The sequence below is a fragment of the Corythoichthys intestinalis genome, chromosome 9, assembly GCF_030265065.1.
Source record: "Corythoichthys intestinalis isolate RoL2023-P3 chromosome 9, ASM3026506v1, whole genome shotgun sequence".
NCBI lineage: Eukaryota > Metazoa > Chordata > Actinopteri > Syngnathiformes > Syngnathidae > Corythoichthys > Corythoichthys intestinalis.
In genome coordinates, this window is record NC_080403.1 from 10,643,122 (window position 1) to 10,664,894 (window position 21,773).

General features: G+C 39.9%; 1 protein-coding gene across 1 annotated transcript in view; it reads left to right on the forward strand.

Moving 5' to 3' along the window:
- cacna2d3 (calcium channel, voltage dependent, alpha2/delta subunit 3) overlaps positions 1-21,773 on the forward strand; it is an 84,009-nt gene that overhangs the window by 43,549 nt on the left and 18,687 nt on the right. The window contains exons 9-21 of the mRNA XM_057846671.1: positions 308-368; positions 484-634; positions 710-784; positions 858-947; positions 6,205-6,318; positions 10,182-10,260; positions 10,756-10,889; positions 13,279-13,296; positions 17,343-17,414; positions 17,503-17,583; positions 17,667-17,741; positions 18,527-18,610; positions 18,705-18,776. Coding sequence (XP_057702654.1) covers positions 308-368; positions 484-634; positions 710-784; positions 858-947; positions 6,205-6,318; positions 10,182-10,260; positions 10,756-10,889; positions 13,279-13,296; positions 17,343-17,414; positions 17,503-17,583; positions 17,667-17,741; positions 18,527-18,610; positions 18,705-18,776 — 1,106 coding nt within the window. The remainder of the gene's footprint in view (positions 1-307; positions 369-483; positions 635-709; positions 785-857; positions 948-6,204; positions 6,319-10,181; positions 10,261-10,755; positions 10,890-13,278; positions 13,297-17,342; positions 17,415-17,502; positions 17,584-17,666; positions 17,742-18,526; positions 18,611-18,704; positions 18,777-21,773) is intronic.

Consider the following 21,773-nt stretch of genomic DNA (forward strand, 5'->3'; position numbering starts at 1 on the left):
GTCAATGACACTGAAACATGAGCATTCATAGCCAGTTTATCTGGTTCAAATTCACTGGACATCTATTGCTAATAATGGAATGTACTGAGTTAAATACTATGAGAAATAGAAATCGGCTTTACATGGTTACTTGGGGCCATAAACAGTGTGTATTCTTTTTTTAGTTATTTTAATTTCATTAAATTAGTTTTTATTATATTTTATTATACCAGTGTCCCTAAAGGGTTAATAGAAAAATGCATACTGGTACTTTTCTGTATAGTACTATCCAACCACAATATCAAAACGATTAATCTCTGTTTTGTAGGGGTGAAGTGGCATCCAGATGAAAATGGGGTCATAGGTTTTGACTGCCGGAATCGGAAGTGGTAAATATCTCCATGCCTCCACCATTGTCAATGTTCCACCTATGGATTTGTAAATGTCAATTTAGCTTTTTATTTTTGTCTTATTCATATCACTTTTGCATCCACCACGTTACAGGTACATCCAGGCTGCAACTTCACCGAAAGACGTTGTTATCTTAGTTGATGTCAGTGGGAGCATGAAAGGATTGAGACTGACCATCGCCAGACAAACTGTCTCCTCAATTTTAGACACACTTGGAGATGATGACTTCTTTAATATTATTGCAGTAAGCGACGCCACATACTGTAAAGTATATATTTTGTGTGTAATGCATCTCAGGATTGCATTTTTGTGTATGCAGTATAACCAGAACATCCATTATGTGGAGCCATGTTTGAATAGCACTCTGGTGCGGGCAGACAGAACCAACAAAGATGTAAGTTGTAATTCAAGTCATGATTATAACATTTGATGGATGTTTTAAACTTTGCATTATCGTTTTCTGCTAGCATTTCCGTGAGCATCTAGACAAGCTGTTTGCCAAAGGGATTGGACTTTTGGGGCAGGCCCTAACTGAGGCCTTCACAATCCTCAATGAAGTGAGTTTAAAGATTTCTAATGGTGTGATTATATGAATGTCACTCAAATTTGTATTCTAATACTGCTCTTACAAGCACTAAGATAGGAGGTGAGACTAGCGAGCAGGCAAGCCAGGCAGTTGCTTGGGGCACTGGCCAATATAGGGGCCCCTGAGGGTTGCCAAAATCTACTCTGCAGAAACGAGAAGAATTGGCCATTTGAAAATAAATGAAGTGGAAAGTGAAACTTAAGTGTATAATTTTAAGTGTATACGTTTATTTTATTTGACTTTATGTATTTATATTATTAAATGTTTTTCTATTCAAATATTTGATATACAGTACTGTGCAAAAGTTTTAGGCAGGACACCTGCCTAAAACTTTTGCACAGTACTGTATATGTATATATATATATATATATATATATATATATATATATATATATATATATATATATATATATATATATATATATATATATATATATATATATATATATAATTGTTTTTTAATTAATCACGTTAAAATATTTGACGCAATTAACGCAGATGGCCCGCTCAGACAGATTTAAATGACAGTGCAGTGAAACGCTCACTTGTTATGTCTATGGAGTTTTGCCGCCCTCTGCTGGCGCTTGGGTGCGACTGATTTTATAGGCTTCAGCTCCCATCAGCATTGTGTAATTATTGACATCAATGGCGGGCTAATAGTTTATTTTTTGATTGAAAATTTTACAAATTTTATTAAAACGAAAACATTAAGAGGGGTTTTAATATAAAATTTCGATAACTTTTTTTAGCTTTTTTTAGTTTTTTTTTTTTAAGAACTATCTATCCGTGGATCGCTTTAACAGAATGTTAATAATGTTAATGCCATCTTGTTGATTTATTGTTATAATAAAAAAATACAGTCCTTATGTACCGTATGTTGAATGTATATATCCATCTTGTGCCTTATCTTTCCATTCCAACAATAATTTACAGAAAAATATGGCATATTTTATAGATGGTTTGAATTGCGATTAATTGCGATTAATTACGATTAATTCATTTTTAAGCTGTAATTAACTCGATTAAAAATTTTAATCGTTTGACAGCCCTAATATATATATATATATATATATATATATATATATATATATATATATATATATATATATATATATATATATATATATATATATATTGTCTGCCAACTTTATTTTTCTTTTGATGTGGCCGCTTACATTGTTTACTTAAGCCCCTTTCAGACCTACGCTGAACTCCGGTTAAATCCTGGGATTCAAACGGGTAGTCTGAAAGCAACTTCCCGGGTCTACTGACACGGAGATGACGGACATTAACCGGGTCGCGTCATAGTATAATGTCTGGACTTACTCGGTACGTGGTATGTATGAAAGCAAATTGGTGTGCATGGCTGTCACCCCAAGAGGAAGCCTCTTCTGAAGACGGTACACAAGAAAGCCCGCAAACAGTTTCCTGAAGACATGTCAACAAAGCACATGCATTACTGGAACAATGTCCATGCACACCAATTTGATGTAGAGTGCGGCGTAGGGTCTGAGCACTAACAAGCTGATCCCCCACCTCTTCAATCTATGCTGCAATGCTGACAGCACTCCTGTAACTAGTCACATGACATTTTGGGGGGGAAATGACAAGCAGTACTCAATTTTGACATTTAGGGATGTACCTATTTACTAAGGGGTGTACTCACTTTTGTTGCCAGGGGTTTAGATATTAATGGCTATATTTTGAGTTATTTTGAGGGGAAAATAAATTACCGTAATTTCCCGAATATAAGGCGCACCCGTGTATAACGTGCACCCCAAATTTACTTGTAAAATCTAGGGAAAATTATTGTACCCGTGTATAACGCGCACCCTAAACTTAGCACCAATAAATAGAAGAATACAAGAAAACAGAGCTCGTGTACAGATACAGAAATGTCATTTTACTGACTGGTGAAACACAGCGCAAGCATAGCACATTGGTAGTTCAAAACATACCGTAAACTGACAATATGCACAGTAATAATATGATCTGACAACTTCTCCAATTTACCAAAATCCAGGAGAAAACAAAACAGATGTGACTTTTCTTTTAAAGGCTGCTGTATAACTTGATCGTGTCATCGTGATAAATAAATGTTTCTTCCATGGATTCATACGGTAAAATAAAAATGAGGACCGAAGTCGGAAATCAGACCGGGCGCATCGCTACTGTAACAAGAGGAACTATTGTTATTTGGGTTTGAGTTTCCCGAGGGACAGATATAGTTGACGGACACAGGAAGTCTGTGTTGTGTTACCGTTGTTATGGTCCGAGTTGCCGAGTTGTAATAAACATTGACTCAAATAAGTTCAAGAAACTGAATTCTGTGCTTTATGAAGAGTGAAAAAAGCAGAATTTAACACAGAATGAGATATGAGCGAAATATTACTGAAATAAAATGGTGACGTCATGTACCGTAATGGTCGGCAACAGATCGCCGCATACGTTTTCTTCAACACAACATGGCCGTGTCAATAAAAAAAAAAAATCGGTATAAATTTCTGTCTCCATCCCTGTACCCGTGTATAATGAATATGATTTTACAAGTTGATTTTGGGGGAAAAAAAGCGCGCCTTATATTCGGGAAATTACGGTAACTGTATTATATAAGCTGCACATAGACTACTTTTCATTGGGTCGAAGTGTTATTATGTCAGTGTTTTCCCATGAAAATATATACTTAAATATATGCAGAAATGCGAAGGGTGTACTCACTTTTGTGATACACTGTAAAGCATCGAGTCACAAACAAGGGACAAGTCTGAAAGTGTCCAAACCGGATAATTCCTGGTACACATCCACGTCTGAAAGCAATAACACGGGTAAATCCCGCCTCACCTTACAAGGGAATTTACCGGGATATAAATCTGAAAGGGGCTTTATTTATTGTGCATTTATGTGTATAAAAAAACTAGTACTTGCAGTGTGCACGAGTGGGTGTGCGGTGGTGGCCACAGGGATTTCTTGCTTGGAGCTCCAAGAAACTCCAGCAATGCAACTGTCTACGATACAAATTGAATCTAATTTTTTTTAAAAAGTGTTGTCTGGTATTTAATGATCCAAAAACATTTGTTTTACTTCAAAACCTGTCATATCACTGCTTTTTGGTCACGGATCCACTTGAAGGGAATCCTAAATTGTTTATGCAGTTTATTGTACCACACTGAGCAGAAAAGGATCAAATTAACATTAAAATGTGTATGAGTGCTTTGGCCGAGGTTTGTCTAAATACACCAGTGATGTCCACAATTGCGTCCTCCAAGGAGACTATTGTGATTAATAGCTGTAATTAATGGCAATGATTCATATCATGCCTATTTGGAAGACAAAGCAGATAAGGGCAATAGACACGCCGCATGCTTTTTATCTCGCCCCTTTCAGGCAAGTGCTGGCAAGGCTGAGGCACAATTGTCGTATTAATTACAGTTGTGCAATGAATATGATAATCAGGTGGGCAGCACACAACTGCTGCACCGCTCAATGTTGACGCTCAAGTGGAGACATCACACTCCAGATGAATTAGCGTATGCAATAGCATGGCACAAAAAATGATTATTTATTTGTTGAAACTGGGATTGCAGCAATATATATATATATTATTTAGTAAAAGCTTTTCTGTGGATTATCTCTGAAGAAATTGTTTGGGGTTTTTTTGTTGCTCCGAATTGTGTTGTCATCTTCTGTTCATTTAAGTGAATTTAAAAACCTGTTTAAAAAAAAAAAAAAAAAAAGAAGAAGGCTAACTTTGCCTTTTTTTTTTTTTTAACTTTGCCTGTTATTGGACAAAATAGTTATTTTTATTCTTAAGCAACAGAGTCAAATTTCGCAAAACAAAAATGAAACACTTGTTAGCTAGAAGAGCATTTGCATTTTATTAATGGTTTCCTTCCATAATTTTACATTCATTTGCCAAAGAAAACCACCTGGACGCCACGAACTGTATGTAAAAAGTTTTCCAAGATTTTAAGACGACCTGCACCACGCTAAATGCTAATGCTAATGCTAGAAGTTACATTTAGCATGTGTGTGTGTGTGTGTGTGTGATGATCACTCAGCGCAGACCTTTAAAGGCTAAAGCAACATAGCATATCTAGCCATTGTAACCAAGATAAGAAAACAAAACTTACCAAGCTGCACAAGACATGTGTTTCATAAAAGGCAAATCGTCTCTGTCTCGTTATGTTTAGTCTCCCAAGACACGTTTTTAGCTCGTCACGTCAACGTGATGAAAAAATTGGTCATTGACGAAATATTTTCGTTGTCGTTGACGAAAACAACACTGGTACTGAAACATGTTTGGAACTTTTGTTTAAAAAAAACGTATCGGATCAGGACTCTGTATCGGCAGATTCTCAAAATCAGGTGACTCATACTTGGAGTCGTGTGCAAAAATATGCGATCATGACATTCCTAAATTTATTTTTTACTGAAAATTAAAATGACATGACACCACTTATGAGCGCCACCATTTTGTTACTTCAGTTATGCCCATGCACATACACCTGATTGCCTTGAGCACAGGTGGATGTGATAATGGGTATTAATAATGTCATGAGAAGGGACGGGCAATCGGGATATTCGCATTTGATTGGCTAAAACATTGAAAAATGTCTTCCCTCACACAGGAAGGATGAAGATGTTGCCTTTCCTTTTAAATTGCTGTAAATTTCAAAGATTATTTAAGATCATTTATTATTTCATTCTGCAATTTTACATTGATTTGCCAAAGAAAACCACATTTGGTACCAATCGGTTTTTGATCGTGGCTGTATTGATTTTTGAATTGAAAATGATACATTCGCTGCGTAACATTTACTTCATTTCAGACATGTTTCATATACTAAGTAAACATTTTTGCAGTCTAAATTCCTTCCTAACAAGAAGGTCATGCACTTTAATTGTTTCTTCTATTTAGTACAATACGATGATTGCATTTGGAATACGAAATGAATGGACAGCAGGGTAATTTCTAGGACACTCAGCTTTTGTGGTCTCTCCGCAGTTATAGGTCAATAAGCTGCTTAATTACTGCAGTGCATCTTGCACAGATTTTAAAATTAAGCACAGCACACCCCTCAGCTCTTTTTACTCACACGTTATCTGTATTTTATTGACTTGATGGCTTCATAGCTGCTACGTCCGCAACATTTAAAGTTTGGTTTTTGTTGGCTCTGCTTGTTTAATGTAATGTGCCACTAACAATGTCTTTTTTCTGTTTCTTACAGTTTAATCAAACTGGCCATGGAAGTGTGTGCAACCAGGCTATAATGCTTGTGACGGATGGGGCAACTGAAATGTATGATGATGTTTTTGAGGAGTACAACTGGCCAGAAAGAAAGGTGTAACCTCTCGCATGTCTGTTCCATATGGAATTTCATTTGGGGGCATGTCCAAAATTTTCAAGCTTTTTTCATATTCAGCACATTTCTTCTAAGAAATGTGAGTGTATATTTAATACTACATATGATCTGGAACTCAACTTTTGACATCTGGGGAATTGCTTTCTTACATCAAATTCATTCATAGCTCTCATGTCAAATCCAAATCAATGTGATGCTTTTCAACCCGCTGATGCATTAGAGAGCAGTATTTTCCCGTGAGGAATAAAATAAGGGAAATTAACCGCTTTCAAGGGCAGTGCAGCTCATTCTCAAAGCTTCTAGTTACCCCCCACCTCCAATTTACACACACGCGCGCAGCCACACGTTACGCTTCCACCCAGATTCCGCGTTGGGTTTAATGAAATGAAATTGTTTGCTCTGCGATTCACAGAGCAATAAAAACAGCAGCTCAGGGGCTTTTCTTCATTCCTGTCAAGCATATGTGTGTTGGCAGTGTCTGGGAGTGTGCAGGGTAGCATGAGGCTGGGTATCCCACCCCCTTTCACACACCCTCAGGGTTTTTATTCGGCGACCATTCGGTTTTCTATCAGCTTTATGCTTAGCAAAGCATCTGGGACCAATGAGCCGTACAACGTTGGCAATGTCACACAGTATGCTTTAAAAGGACAGTGGAAAGTGCCCTCATGTTCAGTGCCGGAGAACTAAAAAGGATTCCAAATGCTAAATGAAAGGAATTACAACTTCGATTAAAAAGGGTCCGATTTAGAATGTAAAAATCATGGGCTATAGGGTAATAAAAGAGTTTAGCCGCTTTAAATGTGTCGTCCTGGCATTGACCCTTTATCGGCCACTTTTTTTTAACTCATTGACTGCCATTGACAGCGCTAGACATTTTTGACTGGGAGCGCGGCTGGCAGGGAATGATCGCTGCCAGGCCTCCCACTGGCTGGTTGTAGGACACAGCAAAAAATCGGGCTGGAGGGCTGTCCACAATGCTTTGCAGACCTCGGACAAATCACGCTGGACACAGTGCTTGACGCCAGTTTGAAGCTAGCCGACACAGCTTGCTTCCACACAAGGCTAAAAATCGTAATGTGCGGCATCAATAGGCATGCTGTTTGTTGTCTGGTGCAATAGCAAAGGCTGTATACGACAGTAGGTTATCAAACTGTCCATTGACATGCAAAAGTAGCAAAAGTGCATTTCCACATCGAGACAAAGTGGGCAAACCAGTGTTGTAAAGTCGCGGGTTCTCAACCTAGACTAGTTTAGTGGTCGGACAAACCATCTCCGCAACAGTCTTGTGTTTGTATGATCAACATTTGTTGTTCAATGTTGATGAGCTGAAGATCCACATTCAAACATTCCATCTCCAGTGCCATTGTGGTCTAACTGGACGAAAACTAAAGGAATTCGACAAGAGTCCCCCAAAACCGTAAAAACACAACATAACACCCCTCTAAGTAGTTTGGCGGTGAACTACAGAGCAACGCGTTCCCTTGACGCAGAACTTAGAATGCTTGTTGACGACGTATGGTCCTTGCCGTCGCTACGCCGTCACCGCAACTCAGAAGCATAAATTAGGCTTGAGGCTGCACCAACTCTGACAAACAGTCTGAATTATCACTACATCTCAAGCAAAACAATGTTAAGAATCTCAAAGGATTCAAGACAACAACGGAAGCAAAACAAGCCCATTCATTTGGCATGGTTGTGCTACGTTATTTAACATGTGGATCCAATGACCGGTGCTATGTTATTTAGCATGTGGATCCATTAACTGAGGCGAAGATAAAGTCGTTACGAGTGTATAAATTTGTCGGTAATTGAAATTAAAATGAATGGAGCAATTAAACAGTCTTTCCGGATGCTGTCAATGCATGACCAAATTACTTCTTCGCCAGTGTGCTTATACATTGAGAAAAGTAGTACTCCCAGACTTCGGTCATGGTGACATAAACTCACTTGGACCTCATATCTTGGCTCCTTTAATCGTCATTGGTAAATGTTGGCATTTAGACATTGAAGACATCTTGCATGAAGATTAAAAATAAGATATACCCTATGCAAAGGACTCGTTGCTTGCCACTTAAAGTTCTTTTCCTGCATTGTGAAGCAGTTTTCTGGCAACCCGAAGGGGCATTTTCTGCTAATCAATATTTTGATCTAGTTGCACGACAATTTTTGGCCATCAATCCTATATTGAGCACCTTTAAATGAATTGGGCGTCAATCACTGAGTTAAATACTATTTAAAAAAACATTTTTAGAGTATTATTGGGGGCTATAACTAGACTTGTGCTTTTCTTCATTTGAAAGGGATTCACGGATAGAAAAACTTGTAGTTCTTAAAAGATAAACATTATTATGAGTTAAAATAATTTGAGATTAAAACTCCAATTGATGTTTTCGGTTTTATATAATGTCTAAAATTAGTTTAGAGTCCAGAGTATGACTCTGGCAACATAAGCATGTCATCTGTTCAAACCTTTCAATTTGAACCCGGGAGGAACATTAATGAGTATGACAGCACTGTCGATATTTCACAAAGCGAGCAGCAGAAACAAAATGAACAGGAAAGACGGGATAAGACGGGGTAGGACGAAACCGGTGTTCTGCCAAAATGTGCAACACCGGTTTTGTTTTGTTTAGATGCATAAAGACAAATAAAGATGCCTTAAGAAATTCTTAAACGTCGTAATATCAAATAAGGGTAGTTTAAATACGCTATATGACTAATGTGGTCAACAGATCGAACATCTGCTTTAAAGCTACCACAAGAAAACACAATGCTTAAAAGTATGAGAGGGAAACACATGCAAAAAGTATTTTGAGGCAATGAAAAGATAATAAAAGACTTAATAAAAACACAAATAGTAAGTACTTGCCGCTTTTAACCGATGTGCGCATGTGTTGGACATCTCGTCGCATCGAAGGAATTGCAGTACATCGATATCGTTCGTCTAGTGACAGTGACAAACTACATCATCACCCCGAGCATCCATAGCGTGCATAAAACATGGCGCCCTCTGAAGCTCAAAACATGTCCTAAATATTTTAGATTTTTAAATCAATGGCAATATTTAATGTGATTCTAATAACATATTTTAGTAAAAGAGAAAAATTGTGGTTTATCAGAGTCTACAAGTCACAGGGTTCCCTTTAAATGTATTTTTACTAACATTTGTGAATTTATCATTTTATTCATTCATTGAAAATATATTAAAATAGTGTTTAACAATTTAGAAATAATAATATATAATAATAACATTTGAAATAGCGGCACAATGTCAAAGTGGTTATCAAGCCCGCCTCACAGTTCTGAGATTGTTGGTTCAGTTCTCTGGCCTCCCTGTGTGGAGTTCGCATGTTCTCCCACTGCCTGCGTGGGTTCTCTCCGGATACTCTGGCTTCCTCCCACATCCCAAAAACATTCATGTTAGGCTGATTGGACACTCCAAATTGTCCGTAGGTGTGAATGCGTGCCCTGTGACTGGCTGGCAACCAGTTCAGGGTGTACCATGACTCCTGCCCGTTGTTAGCTGGGACAGCCTCCAGCGACCCTCCTGAAAATAAGCGGTTCAGTAGATGAATGAATGAATAATTGAGACCTGGTGTCTACATATGTGGACATCACATTTTGGATCATGTAGGCCACACTATATGTTAATATTGTGGCCTACATGAGCTAACATGTGATGTGCACGTGTATGTCTTTATGAGGTTGTTATGTTTTTGTAAATTTAAAAAATAGTCACTTGGACTAAAACGGGTTAATTTTCAAAAACGTGGAGCCCTTTTTTCCATTATCCTCATCACGTAATCTTTAAAACTGTTGACCACGGCGTTTCTCTTGCACAGGTACGCATATTTCCCTACCTGATTGGACGGGAGTCTGCATTTGCCGATAACCTGAAATGGATGGCGTGTGCAAACAAAGGTATGACTTCCTCATGAACACTTAGCAACACTAAGTTTGACATACTTTTATGGAAGGATGAGTTCAAGATATAATTCGTTGTCAACTGCTGGCGAATTTGTGAGTGTGTGTGTGTGTGTGTGTGTGCGTGCGTGTGTGTGTGTGTGCGTGTGTGTGTGTGTGTGTGTGTGTGCACTCTTGTGGCCAAGAGGCAATGAAGTGGCACTCGGGGGAGTCAGAGGTCAATCTGCGCTAATCCCTCATCCTGTCAGAGTGTCTCCCTCCTGACTGCTTTGCGCTGATGGTTCCCATGTGTCGACACCCTCTGGTCACCAAAGTCACTGTCAAAAAAAAAAAAAAAACTGATTGCAATAGGGGGGGCTTAGCTGCTTCCCCACTGTGCGTAACATACCACACTTTATCAAATGCCGCCTGTATCGAACTGATTAATTCAAGACATTAGAACCCGATGTGTATTTTATTCCTTTAGTTTCATTTTTCTGTGTTTTATTTCAGGATATTTCAGTCAGATTTCCACATTAGCAGATGTTCAAGAGAATGTGATGAAGTATCTGCATGTCATGAGTCGTCCCAAAGTTATAGATCATGAACATGACACTGTGTGGACCGAGGCATACGTGGACAGTGCAGTAAGTGTGCCTCTTTATTTGCTGTTTGAGATCATCAATGTGTGCAGTATATAGTTCATATATGGGAAAAATTGTGGGAAAATTTGTGATCGTATGTTAGATTTCTTTATTAAAGGTGCTATATGGCGTTTGTCACTTTCTTACTCACGACTGTTACATCAAGCATAAAGCGTAACTGTATAACTCTGTTAAACTTGTGCGTGATTGTATGAGTATCAGTCCTGTTCAGCTACTTAACACCGAGAATGGGAATCTGAGTGTCCTTGTGGTCTGAACAGTTTTAATGTATCACATGGGAGTTTGATATTCTCCCATTGTGTTTTATTTATTAGGAGAAAGCGGCGAGCAGGAAAGGGTTATGGGGAGACTGAAGGGAAAATAGAAGAGGAGAGAAAGAAGAGGAGAAGAACAAACAACAACAAAACATTAGTTAGACGCCTACTCTACCTATAAACATAGTGCTGCTAACGTTAGCTAATTGTATTTCCCGTGGGCACCATGTGGGGGGCCTGATAACCGAGGAGAAAGAGAGGGAGGGTGAGTCAAAAGGAGATGTGAAAAGGCAGGGTGGAATGTACACAAATCAGCAATATGAGGTGTGGAACCCAGTATTATGTGAATCACATGTAAGTGTGGATATGTTGATATCCTATTCTATGCTGCCTGATCGCTAATCCTGGCACCGACAATCTCTCTACTTGAGTTTGTCTAATCTAATTGCACCCAGTCATGCGTGAATCCACTCAGACCTGGGGGGGGGCACGCGTGGACCAACCCTCTTCCCACAGCTTTGGCAAAGGGGCTACTGCCCTCCCCCTGGAACCCCGGGTGGTCCCCCAGGACCATCCGCGCCCCCATTAACCGGCCTTCAGGTAATGGGATGAGGGGACACGTCACCGTACCCCACGCCCGCCCCCACCACCGCCTGCCCACCCGGCCCACCAGCCACCATCGCAACCTCCCAACCGACACGACAACTGCGGGACTCCCATGGCCCACCAGGCCCGGGGTATGACAGGATCCCCACCCGGAGAGGGCGACATCCCGCCAACCCACCAGCACTCAGCCGGCAACCTGCGCCATGGTCTAAGGAGGATGCCCGGGTAGAAATGAGAGAGGAAGGTGGAAGCGGTGGAATGCCGAAAGACCGCCGTGGGGAGGCACGGGACCGGAGCCCTGACCCCACTCCCGCAACCGGCAGCCCAGGCAAAGAGGAGGCCCGACAACAGGAGCCCCGCCATAAAGAAAAGTGTGGAACTCACCTACCGCCCTATTACTGTAGCTGTCAAGTCCCTGACTGGCAGCCATTACCCAGCGCAGTGATGGGATTCTGTGGGGAGGTTACTGCAGTATAAGCATTAAACTGGGAGAGCCCAGCTGAGAGCAGTGGGAACGCCGCATGAAGTTCTTCCCAGCCCCACATCCCACCGCCCCTCGTTGTAGCACCCCCGTGGAGTATAATATATGTGGTGCATTAAAAGAGGTCAGGAATGGCGGGGCCGGCAGCGGGGAGGCAACCGTCACATCACCACCCCATCCAACCTGCCCCAGCCGCCCCATACCCTTGGTGTATGATGCATTAAAATCAAGGGGAAGTCGGCTGGTCTGCTTATTGTCTGAAGAATCCATGGTACCGTAAATTGTGGACAGCTCACGTGTGTAGGGTTTTTTGCCAAAGAGGGACTAGGCGGAAGCTCGGTGAAACAGTGTTAGTGCTGCCAGGGGAAACGCGTGGGAGTGCAGAGGCGTGTTTTCACCCAGAGTGTTCGACCCGAACACTGTCTATTGAAGGGAAGAAAAAGGGCTTTTTGGGGCAGTCTCAGTTAAAATGTCAGGGCTCTGTGTACTCATGAGGGCATAGGTGGAGCATTCATAGAGTAGAAAAGTGTTGTACAATAAATTCCGTATTGCATCTTTAACAATTATTAAATGGCTTTTTACTCGTATAGTCCTCTTTTCCCTTCAAGGCATTCAAAGCACATTAACACTGTTATCCTTCCTGGCCAAAAAAGGATAACATATTTTAATCTCCAAGGCGGAAAGTCTTCTCTGAGCTATCAAGGTTCAATTTTGACTGATCCTGAGATATTACCTTTTAATATACAGTCGCTTATATACAGCCGCTTTAGTTTACAGTGTTGTAAGAGTACGCTCAGTCATACTGAAACATTCATCTCTCATTACTGTGCAGATAGCGCGTGTTAACTTTAAATGTGCATGTGTTTGTCATTGTTTGTTACATGTAATGTCGCTGGAGTGATTCCAAATTATGAGCTTCATTAATTTGCGCAGATTTCTCTCCCGAAGCACAGCTGTGTTCAGAATCACTGCAAAATGTGCAAAATTGACTTCCTTACACACTCAGTCTTTTTCTTTTCTCTCTCAACAGCTTTCCCAGGCATACAAGGTAAATGAATAAAATTCTCTTATCGTCAGACACAGCCAAATGAAGTGTTTGTAATTTACTTGTAAAAAAAAAAATTGCTGGAGGAGTGAGGTAAAAGGAATGGAATTAAACCTAAACTTAACTTTTGGGTTTAAAAGCTTCTTATTTCCCAAACTTTTTTTTTCAACATCTTCCCTTTAATATTTTATTGAAGGTTTCTCATCAGCAGTAAGCGCACCAGAAGGGTGTTTACTGTATGTGCACATACTGTATTTGACATGGAGACCATACACACATACGCAAGAAGGGTTGGGAAGGTGGAATGTGTATGCTCCTTTATCTCTGCCTTGGACACACAATTCATCATTCTGTGGACTACAGCATTTTATCTGCTAAAGCCCATAATAAAACTGACATTGGAGGAGAGTCGCATGTGTGTGTGCATGTGTGTGTTGACCACGGTATCCCAGTTTCCACTTCTAGCGACTGTTGTGATGAATCTTGGGGCCCACCATTCTTCATTTTGTCACATAAGCTAGTACACACTGCAATTTACATCTCGTTACTTCGTGCCAATGCATGAATGAGCACCAACCACACAAACGCTCGTGGCTCAGAAGCTGACTGACTTGCTTTTTAGTATACTGAGTATTGTTTGCCAGCCTTCACCTTGTAGCAGCCTTTCTCTTGTTCCTCTTGTCTGAAAACAGGAACATGGTGATCCATCTCTTAAAGTTTGCAATTAAGCAGCTTGCGCCAGGAATAGAGTGAAATTTATTTTCTTTGCCCCACTGCAGTGAGATTTTATACCTTCCCTTTATAGTGAGTGGTATTGTCTCCTTCGTGAGCGCTGCTGCACTCGTGGAGAACTTCTATTAAATTTGAAGAGGTATACTTGACGAGCTTAATAAACTAGTAGAATGGCACTCAGTACAATCCTCTTCAGGAATCTAAAGTTTTGTCATTTGCATTAATGCACTTTTGTAGATATTGACCTCTTGCATTGTGTAGGCTCTATTTTTGTATCAGGCAAGGGCGTAGGTTTGGTCTCAACATTGGTAGGGAAGGTATAACAGCATAACCTGCATGTGCACTTTTTGCTAGTAACGGGACATTAATAAGACCAAACAGATTGGGTGAATGGGAGTCAGGCCTACATTTCTCACGAATATGAACTTAATTAATATACAGGCTAAATCAGGGGTCAGCAACCCAAAATGTGTCTGGAGCCACAAAAAAATTCAACATTCTGTATGTATCTATATTAGCCTAGTATCAAAATGACTAAGTTGGCTAAGGTTGTCATGAAGGCTCAGTGTGTATTTGTAATTTCCACACTATAAGGTGCACCTGAAAACCTTCAATTTTCTCAAAAGCTGACAGTGTGCCTCATAATCTTATGTGCCTTATATATATACTGTATGGATCAATATGTGGTTAATCATGGCATGACATTTCATTTAGCTCAGCTTCATCTTGTGGATGCATAACGCAACGCCAACAACCACTACGACTACTACTATTGCGCCTTTAATGCAGTGCGCCCTGTACATGAAAATGTTTTAATATAGCCCATTCATTGAAGGTAAGCCTTATACTCTGATGCACCTTATAGCGCGGAAAATGCGGTAAATGTGTATTTTCCCTGCAATTTAACTTCATTACAATATTAACGAATTAGAAGAATTTTTGTGTCATGTTTCTCCTCCTATAAACTAAAATCAAAAATTAAAACTAAAAATATATTTCCCTCCCCCATCTTATGCCATTTTCAAACATTTTTGAAAACGCTCCAGGAACTAAAGCGCTAAAGAGCCGCATGCAGCTCTAGAGCCGCAGGTTGCTGATCCCCAGGCTAAATGCATAATACATCTGTATTTACGTTCATATGTATTGGTTCAGGTGATACACAGCTCGATTCAAACCTTTGTTTTCAAAAACTACTAATGAAACATTTTGAAAACTTCCAGAAGAAATGTCTGGATTTCATTAGCAAATTTAAATTGCAATATTTGAACATAAATTATATTACCATACACAAAAAATACAAACTTGTTAATAATATCTTAACTATCCAGGAATGCAAAAAATAAACATTTTTTCTTAAAATAATTTAAAATAAATAATGTAGAAAATAAACAGATACATTTTAATTTATGAATTAATGCACTAATAGGTATTTGCTTTCAAAGTTGTAAAGTCACAAGATGCTTTAGCCTTCTTTCCTTCTACACCAGGATGTTTACAAGAAGAAAAGCAGCAACATGTTTTTTGACTGTCAAAACATTCCTGTGAAACACAGACTGTGAGCTCTCTAAGCACCTTTTTGCTCACGTTTTTCTGGTTGTATAGTTTCCAGCAGAGTTCACTACATTTCTCACAGTTTAATTACCGTTAACAGTAGAAAACACATACAGGAGGACAATTCCCTATAAGCAGCTTCTTTGCAGGTTAGCAGGTTCACACAGTATAATGTTATGCTAACTCTGATGCAGGTCAGAATTTCAGTAGCAAAATTAGTGGTGTGTTCCCCACCTCCACAACATTGACGTTTTTTATTGTTTTACATTACTTGCAGTGGCTGCTACTGGCTAAAAAACAATATACTGTATAATATCTCTCCTCTTCGAAGTGGGCATAGGAGGCGGCATGTTTTTGACATATATTTCTGTCGGGGCTGTAGGTGTATGCGTGCGTTTGTGTTGTGTTTGTGTGTTGTGTTTGAGCAAGTCATCAGCCAATCAAGCGTGTGTTTGAGGGGGAAAAAATGGATTGGCGCGTTCAGTAAGTGGAAAGGTGTAAATGTAAGTCTGAAAATGATGATAATAATTCACTTAAAAATGGTACGCTCAATTCTATTCTTACAACATATGGGAAGATAATCTAAATTACCTATATTAACTCGACTCATTATATAATTAAAATTAGGTTGCTTAAAAGTTGGTGGGGACAATTTGAGCATCCTGAAAAGTTGGTATTGTTATGTCCCTACCATCTATATGCAAACTTACGCATATGCATACCACTTTAAGAGAACTGAGCGTTGGTAATTAGTAAGGGTCTAAATCCTTCATTTTCATGAGGATATAATATCAGTTGTTCAGACCACGATACAATAAATGTCAATATTACTGTCTACTCAATTTGATTCAAGGGCCTTCGATCAAATTAATACAGTTTTTTGGACACTTTTAACACAATCACTTCCATTCACTTAAAACAATAAAAATACAAAGCAAAGTTTTTTCGCTGAAACATATCAGACATTTGCATGAAAACAAAACGTAGTATCCAAAAGATGACGACGTTGATAACGGCTTTGCTTTTCCATCAATTTCGATTGAATCATTGCTTAAACAATAGATATATAAATCCAGATTGAGGTACCGATTGAGGTCGGCATATGCAGGCTGGTGGATTGCTGAGGACATGACACATTCAAAGTTGGTGCCTTTATTGAATAAGCAGACTTAATACAGTATGTCTGCAGCCCTCAGGTACAGTAGTATCCCAGCCTACAAAAATCCCGAAACTTTCTCTTTACTTCTTAATTTTGTCGTTTGCATTAATTGATTGTTTACTAAGAATTTAGGAAAGACAACACCATGTTAAATGACATTCATTTGAAAGACAGTTACTCAAAGTATCTACTGTAATTATGCAAATCGCAGATTTCTTAGATCTCTAATAATTCAGAAAATATTTCAACACAAAACAAATGACACCGCTTATGAGCACAGATATTTTGTTACGTCACTTAACCCCATGCACGTACACCTTATGGACTGGGGCACAGCAGCATGTGATGATGGGTATAAATGATGTCATGTGAAAGGGTGGGCAATCTGGGATATTAGCATTTGATTGGCTAAAACATTGAAAAATGTCTTCCTCCAATTAGAGTGGCCACTTCCCAGAATTACTGGCTTGTATCAACATTTGTATTCACTATTTCACATCAGGAAAAAAAGGATTAAGGTGTTGTCATTCCTTTTAAATGCTGTAAATGTCAAAGTAAAGTAAGATGTTGGAAATTCCAGACATAAAATCTTTGTCTTTTTTTCCAGTTAAATGAAAAAGCAGGCCCATGTCTGACGACCACGGTAGCCATGCCAGTCTTCAGTACCAAGAATGAGACTGTAAGTAACTGTAGTTTCTGCATCTGGCTCTTCTTGCTGTGGTCCAAACCTTTGTGTGTGTCTTTGTGTTTTGGACGCACTCATGCAGAAGAATCAGGGTATTCTGTTGGGGGTCGTTGGAACAGACATCCCTCTGCAGGAGCTGATGAAGCTCATTCCCAAACATATGGTACAGTCTTTTACTTGTTATCAACTCAAACAAATTTTTTATTTTTTTATTTTTTTTAATTGTTGATGTCTTCTCCTTTTTAGTTAGGGATCCATGGTTATGCATTTGCCATCACAAACAATGGCTACATCTTGACACATCCGGACCTCAGGCCTTTGGTAAGGTTGTTGCCACAACCATGTCACAACTTTGCCTGACTTGACCCTTTTTGGTTTTGTATACATAGCCTCCATTGGCGAGGGCACACAGAGAGAAATGTGAAATATGGTTAGGAGGCTGAATGAGCATGTACAGTATAATCTGTAATCCCCACCTTTTCCTTTGATGTATGCATGCAGGGATAAAGTCCACTCATAGGGCTGGCTGTTCTGAGGTTTCCAGAGGTAACTTAACACTCACTGGCAGAGACCACAGCAGCTCGCCCGAGGGTAAATGGGCCCTCAGGAGCTATGGCTTTGCTAGTGGATCTATGTGCGCCAGTCTTAGTGCTATTCCTCTTTGTGCAACTCTCTGTGTTTGTGTACATGTGTTTGTCTTTGCTCTTCTTGTCTCTTTGTGCCGTGATTGTTGTCATTGATGGTTGTTTCTTGTGTACTGACTGATTATGTTAAGTAACAGGATTTGACGTGCACCATTTAATGCATTCATGTAGTTATTTAGCCATGAATTCCCTATCAGTCGTATTAATTATTTTTCATTTATCTGACAGTGTTAATTTCACAGATGACGCGTTCAGTAATTATGCAGCACCAGAGCTGTATCTGGGTTTTGTACATCGGAATCAGTCTTCAATTCAACAGTGAATTAAAAAAGACATTTTATAATGTGTATCATCAATTAATCTTTGAACAATAGCAGTAAGCTCTGTTCATTCTAGACTTGTGATACCATGTTTCAACAGAAACTGATTATTAAATTTTTTGGGTTGTGTTCCTCTGTGCAGTATCAAGAGGGTCAGAAGAGGAGAAAGCCCAACTACAGCAGCGTGGATCTGTCAGAGGTTGAGTGGGAAGACAAAGATGACATTGTACGAGTGCGCCTTTTAAAGTTGAACTCACTGTTCTGAGTGATCACACTGGAAAAGCTTCTTAGTATGCCATGTTGTGTGCTTTATCTTGAAGCTACGCAACGCCATGGTGAACAGGAGGACGGGGACCTTCTCCATGGAGGTGAAGAAAACGGTAGATAGAGGGGTAAGAGAGCATATGAATCCAAAGACATGCCTCCTTATAGGAAAGCCTTATCCAAATTAACCTGGCACACCAGATTGATTGTTCCATATATCCGCTACGAATATATTACACATATCAAACTGGGATGGATCCAATTGAGACCTTTTTCATGGGAGGAACGTTAAAAAAAATATATATGGCTACTGATGGATGATGGGTCTTCTCGAGTCGAGAAAATATCATTTCCTGTCAAAAAAGCTTTTAGTGAAGTTCTTTGCTCCTCTTTTAAAGAGAAAATTAAGTGTATTTCAGACAAAAGTTGGGAAATGGACCTATCTACAAGAACCATGGTCAAGCCTCCGGGGAGAGTCGAGACGGGGCCATAAAGTTCTGGCCCAGGGGTGGGGGTGTGACATCACAGATACCTCCTCACTTCAGGCCCCGCCATTCCCGCACCTCTTTTAATGCAACACACACATCATACTCCACTGGGAGCTCCAGCAAAGGGCGGCGAGCTCTCCTCTTTTAATGCATACAGTGCACTACCCTCCCCACACAATCCCATCCCGGTGGGGGTCCCGAGATGTGCCATGCCGATTGGGGGGCTGTGGCTCGTAGGCCGGGTGGGCGTTCATTGTATTTCTTGTTGTTGTTTGTGTTTCTTCTATCTCTCTTCTTCTTTTCTTCTGTTCCCCCATAACCCCTTCCGGTTCGCTGCTTTGTCTTTGTAAACGAGGTATATTGAATGATCACAATGGGAGTAGGTCATACTCCAATGTGAAACATTAAAACTGTTCGGACCAACCAGACACTCAGACTTCCATTATCTGTCTCAAACAGCTGAAAAGGACAGGTTTACAAAAAAAAAAAAAAAAAAAAAAAAAAAGAACCATGGTCATGTCTGCAGCTCACGCCTATTTCCTCTTTTCCTCTGATTGGCTCACCATCAGAGGGTGACCAGTCCATATTAAGCGACAGTATGACGTATTGGTTCGCAGAAGAGCAAACACATCGATTCCATCAAAAATGTTTTCATGATGTTCTATGCAGTTATTTTAATGAGGAAAATAAGTGTATTTCTGACAAAAGTTAACAAAATGACCTAACTACAGGAACCACTTTGCACTATGCCACTGTTAAGTAAATGATGTATCTACAGGAACCACCTTGCACTATGCCACTGTATTCAACCAGATACAGGGGTACCTCTACATATACAAACTTAATTCGTTCCAGGACCTGGTTTGTACGTCAAAATGGTCGTATGTCGAGCGGGATTTTCCCATAAGAATACATTATACTTGGATTAATTTGTTCCACAGCCCAAAAACCTACACTAAATCCTTAAATGGGCCCACGGATAGAAAGACTTGTAGTTCTTAAAAGATAAATGTTCATTCATTCATTCATTTTATTATGAGTAAAATAATTTGATATGGACACCCCTCTTGAAGTTTTCGTTTTTATACAATTTGTAAAATTATTTTATCTTGTAGGTCGCCATTGTTGTTGACATCGCAGGGCGGTGACATCATTGGGTTAGTCTGCCGGGCTTCCAGAGTATGACTCTGTCATGTCATCTGTTCAACCCTTTCAATTTGAACCTGAGAGGAACATTAATAAGCATGACAGCACTGTCGATATTTCACAAAACGAGCAGCACAAGCAAAATGAACAGGAAAGACGGGATGAGACGAGACGAGAGTATGACAAAACCCGTCTTCTGCCAAAATGTGTTACACCGGCGTCCGACAAGAGGCGAATTCTACACCCAAAGTACTACCGTGCGCTTTCAGCTTGTTTTGTTTAGATGCATACAGACCATATTAAAGATGCCTTAAGAAAATACTTAAATGTAGTAATATCAAATAAGAGTGGTTTAAATACCCTATGTCAGGGGTCTCCAACCTATTCCACAAAGGCCCACTGTGGGTGCAGGAATTCATTCCAACCAAACAAGATGACTACACTTTTTCACCAATCTGTGGCCTATACTACGAACCGAGTTCAACCTCCCCAGAAGTAATCCAGTTTACCATCGGGTAACCGGAGTTGACAAAACCTGGTTGTCTAGTTTGTGGTCAATCGGTACTACGACGCTGATTATGAGGTTGATTAGTCGAACCTGTGTCAACCCAGTCAGAGTTACTGCGCGTTCACATAAAAGGGGGCGGTGACCAGAGTCAAACACTACTTGTGACGATGGCACGGGCACCTTACTTCACGGAGGAGGAATGCGCGATGATCATGCGGAATTATGAGGAATTAAAATCCACCCTCACCGCGAAATCCAACACCGCTTCGGCGAGTAGAGCGCAACGGGTCTGTTGACAGCGAATTTACAGATCGTGTGATTTGTGAATGCGTCAATATGGCAGTTTACTTATGTCCATGAAAAGAAATAAAGCCTGCTGTCAGGACAATAAAATAAGATTTGGTACATTAACAGTAAGAAATAATTGTCACGCATCACCACACGAAACAGGATGATTGTATGTTTAGTCCCCTTGACTGTATACGTATGTTCTTTTTTTTAGTTCGGGGTCCGATCAATAAACTTGATTTGCAGGCCCGAGCCCGACAACCCCCCCCCCCCCCCCAAAAAAAAGTTATATTTGTGAGGAGTCAGGAGAAGAAGGAAATGCGGGGATGCCATGCGTTGTTGCGTAAATAAAAGCCCGTCTTTTGTAACGATTTTTCACAGTTAAACAAGACTGTAAGATGCATATTCAATAAACATTTATATCTTTTATATTTGTGCGTCTGTCCTATCAGTGGATTTGACATTTAATTTAATCTCCTCCAGTTGGCAGAAAAAAACGCAAGTTTTCTCAATGTTTAAATAGTCTACATATTTCTATGATTATTATAAATGCATCAATTTGAAGCGTTTCCATACCCCACTCCGAATCACACGGCATACAGTGTTCTTACGCAGATATTCAGCATCTCCGATGGAATACATATATTGTCCCTGGCGAAAGAGCGCACAGACAGGCACACACAATCTGCGCGGTT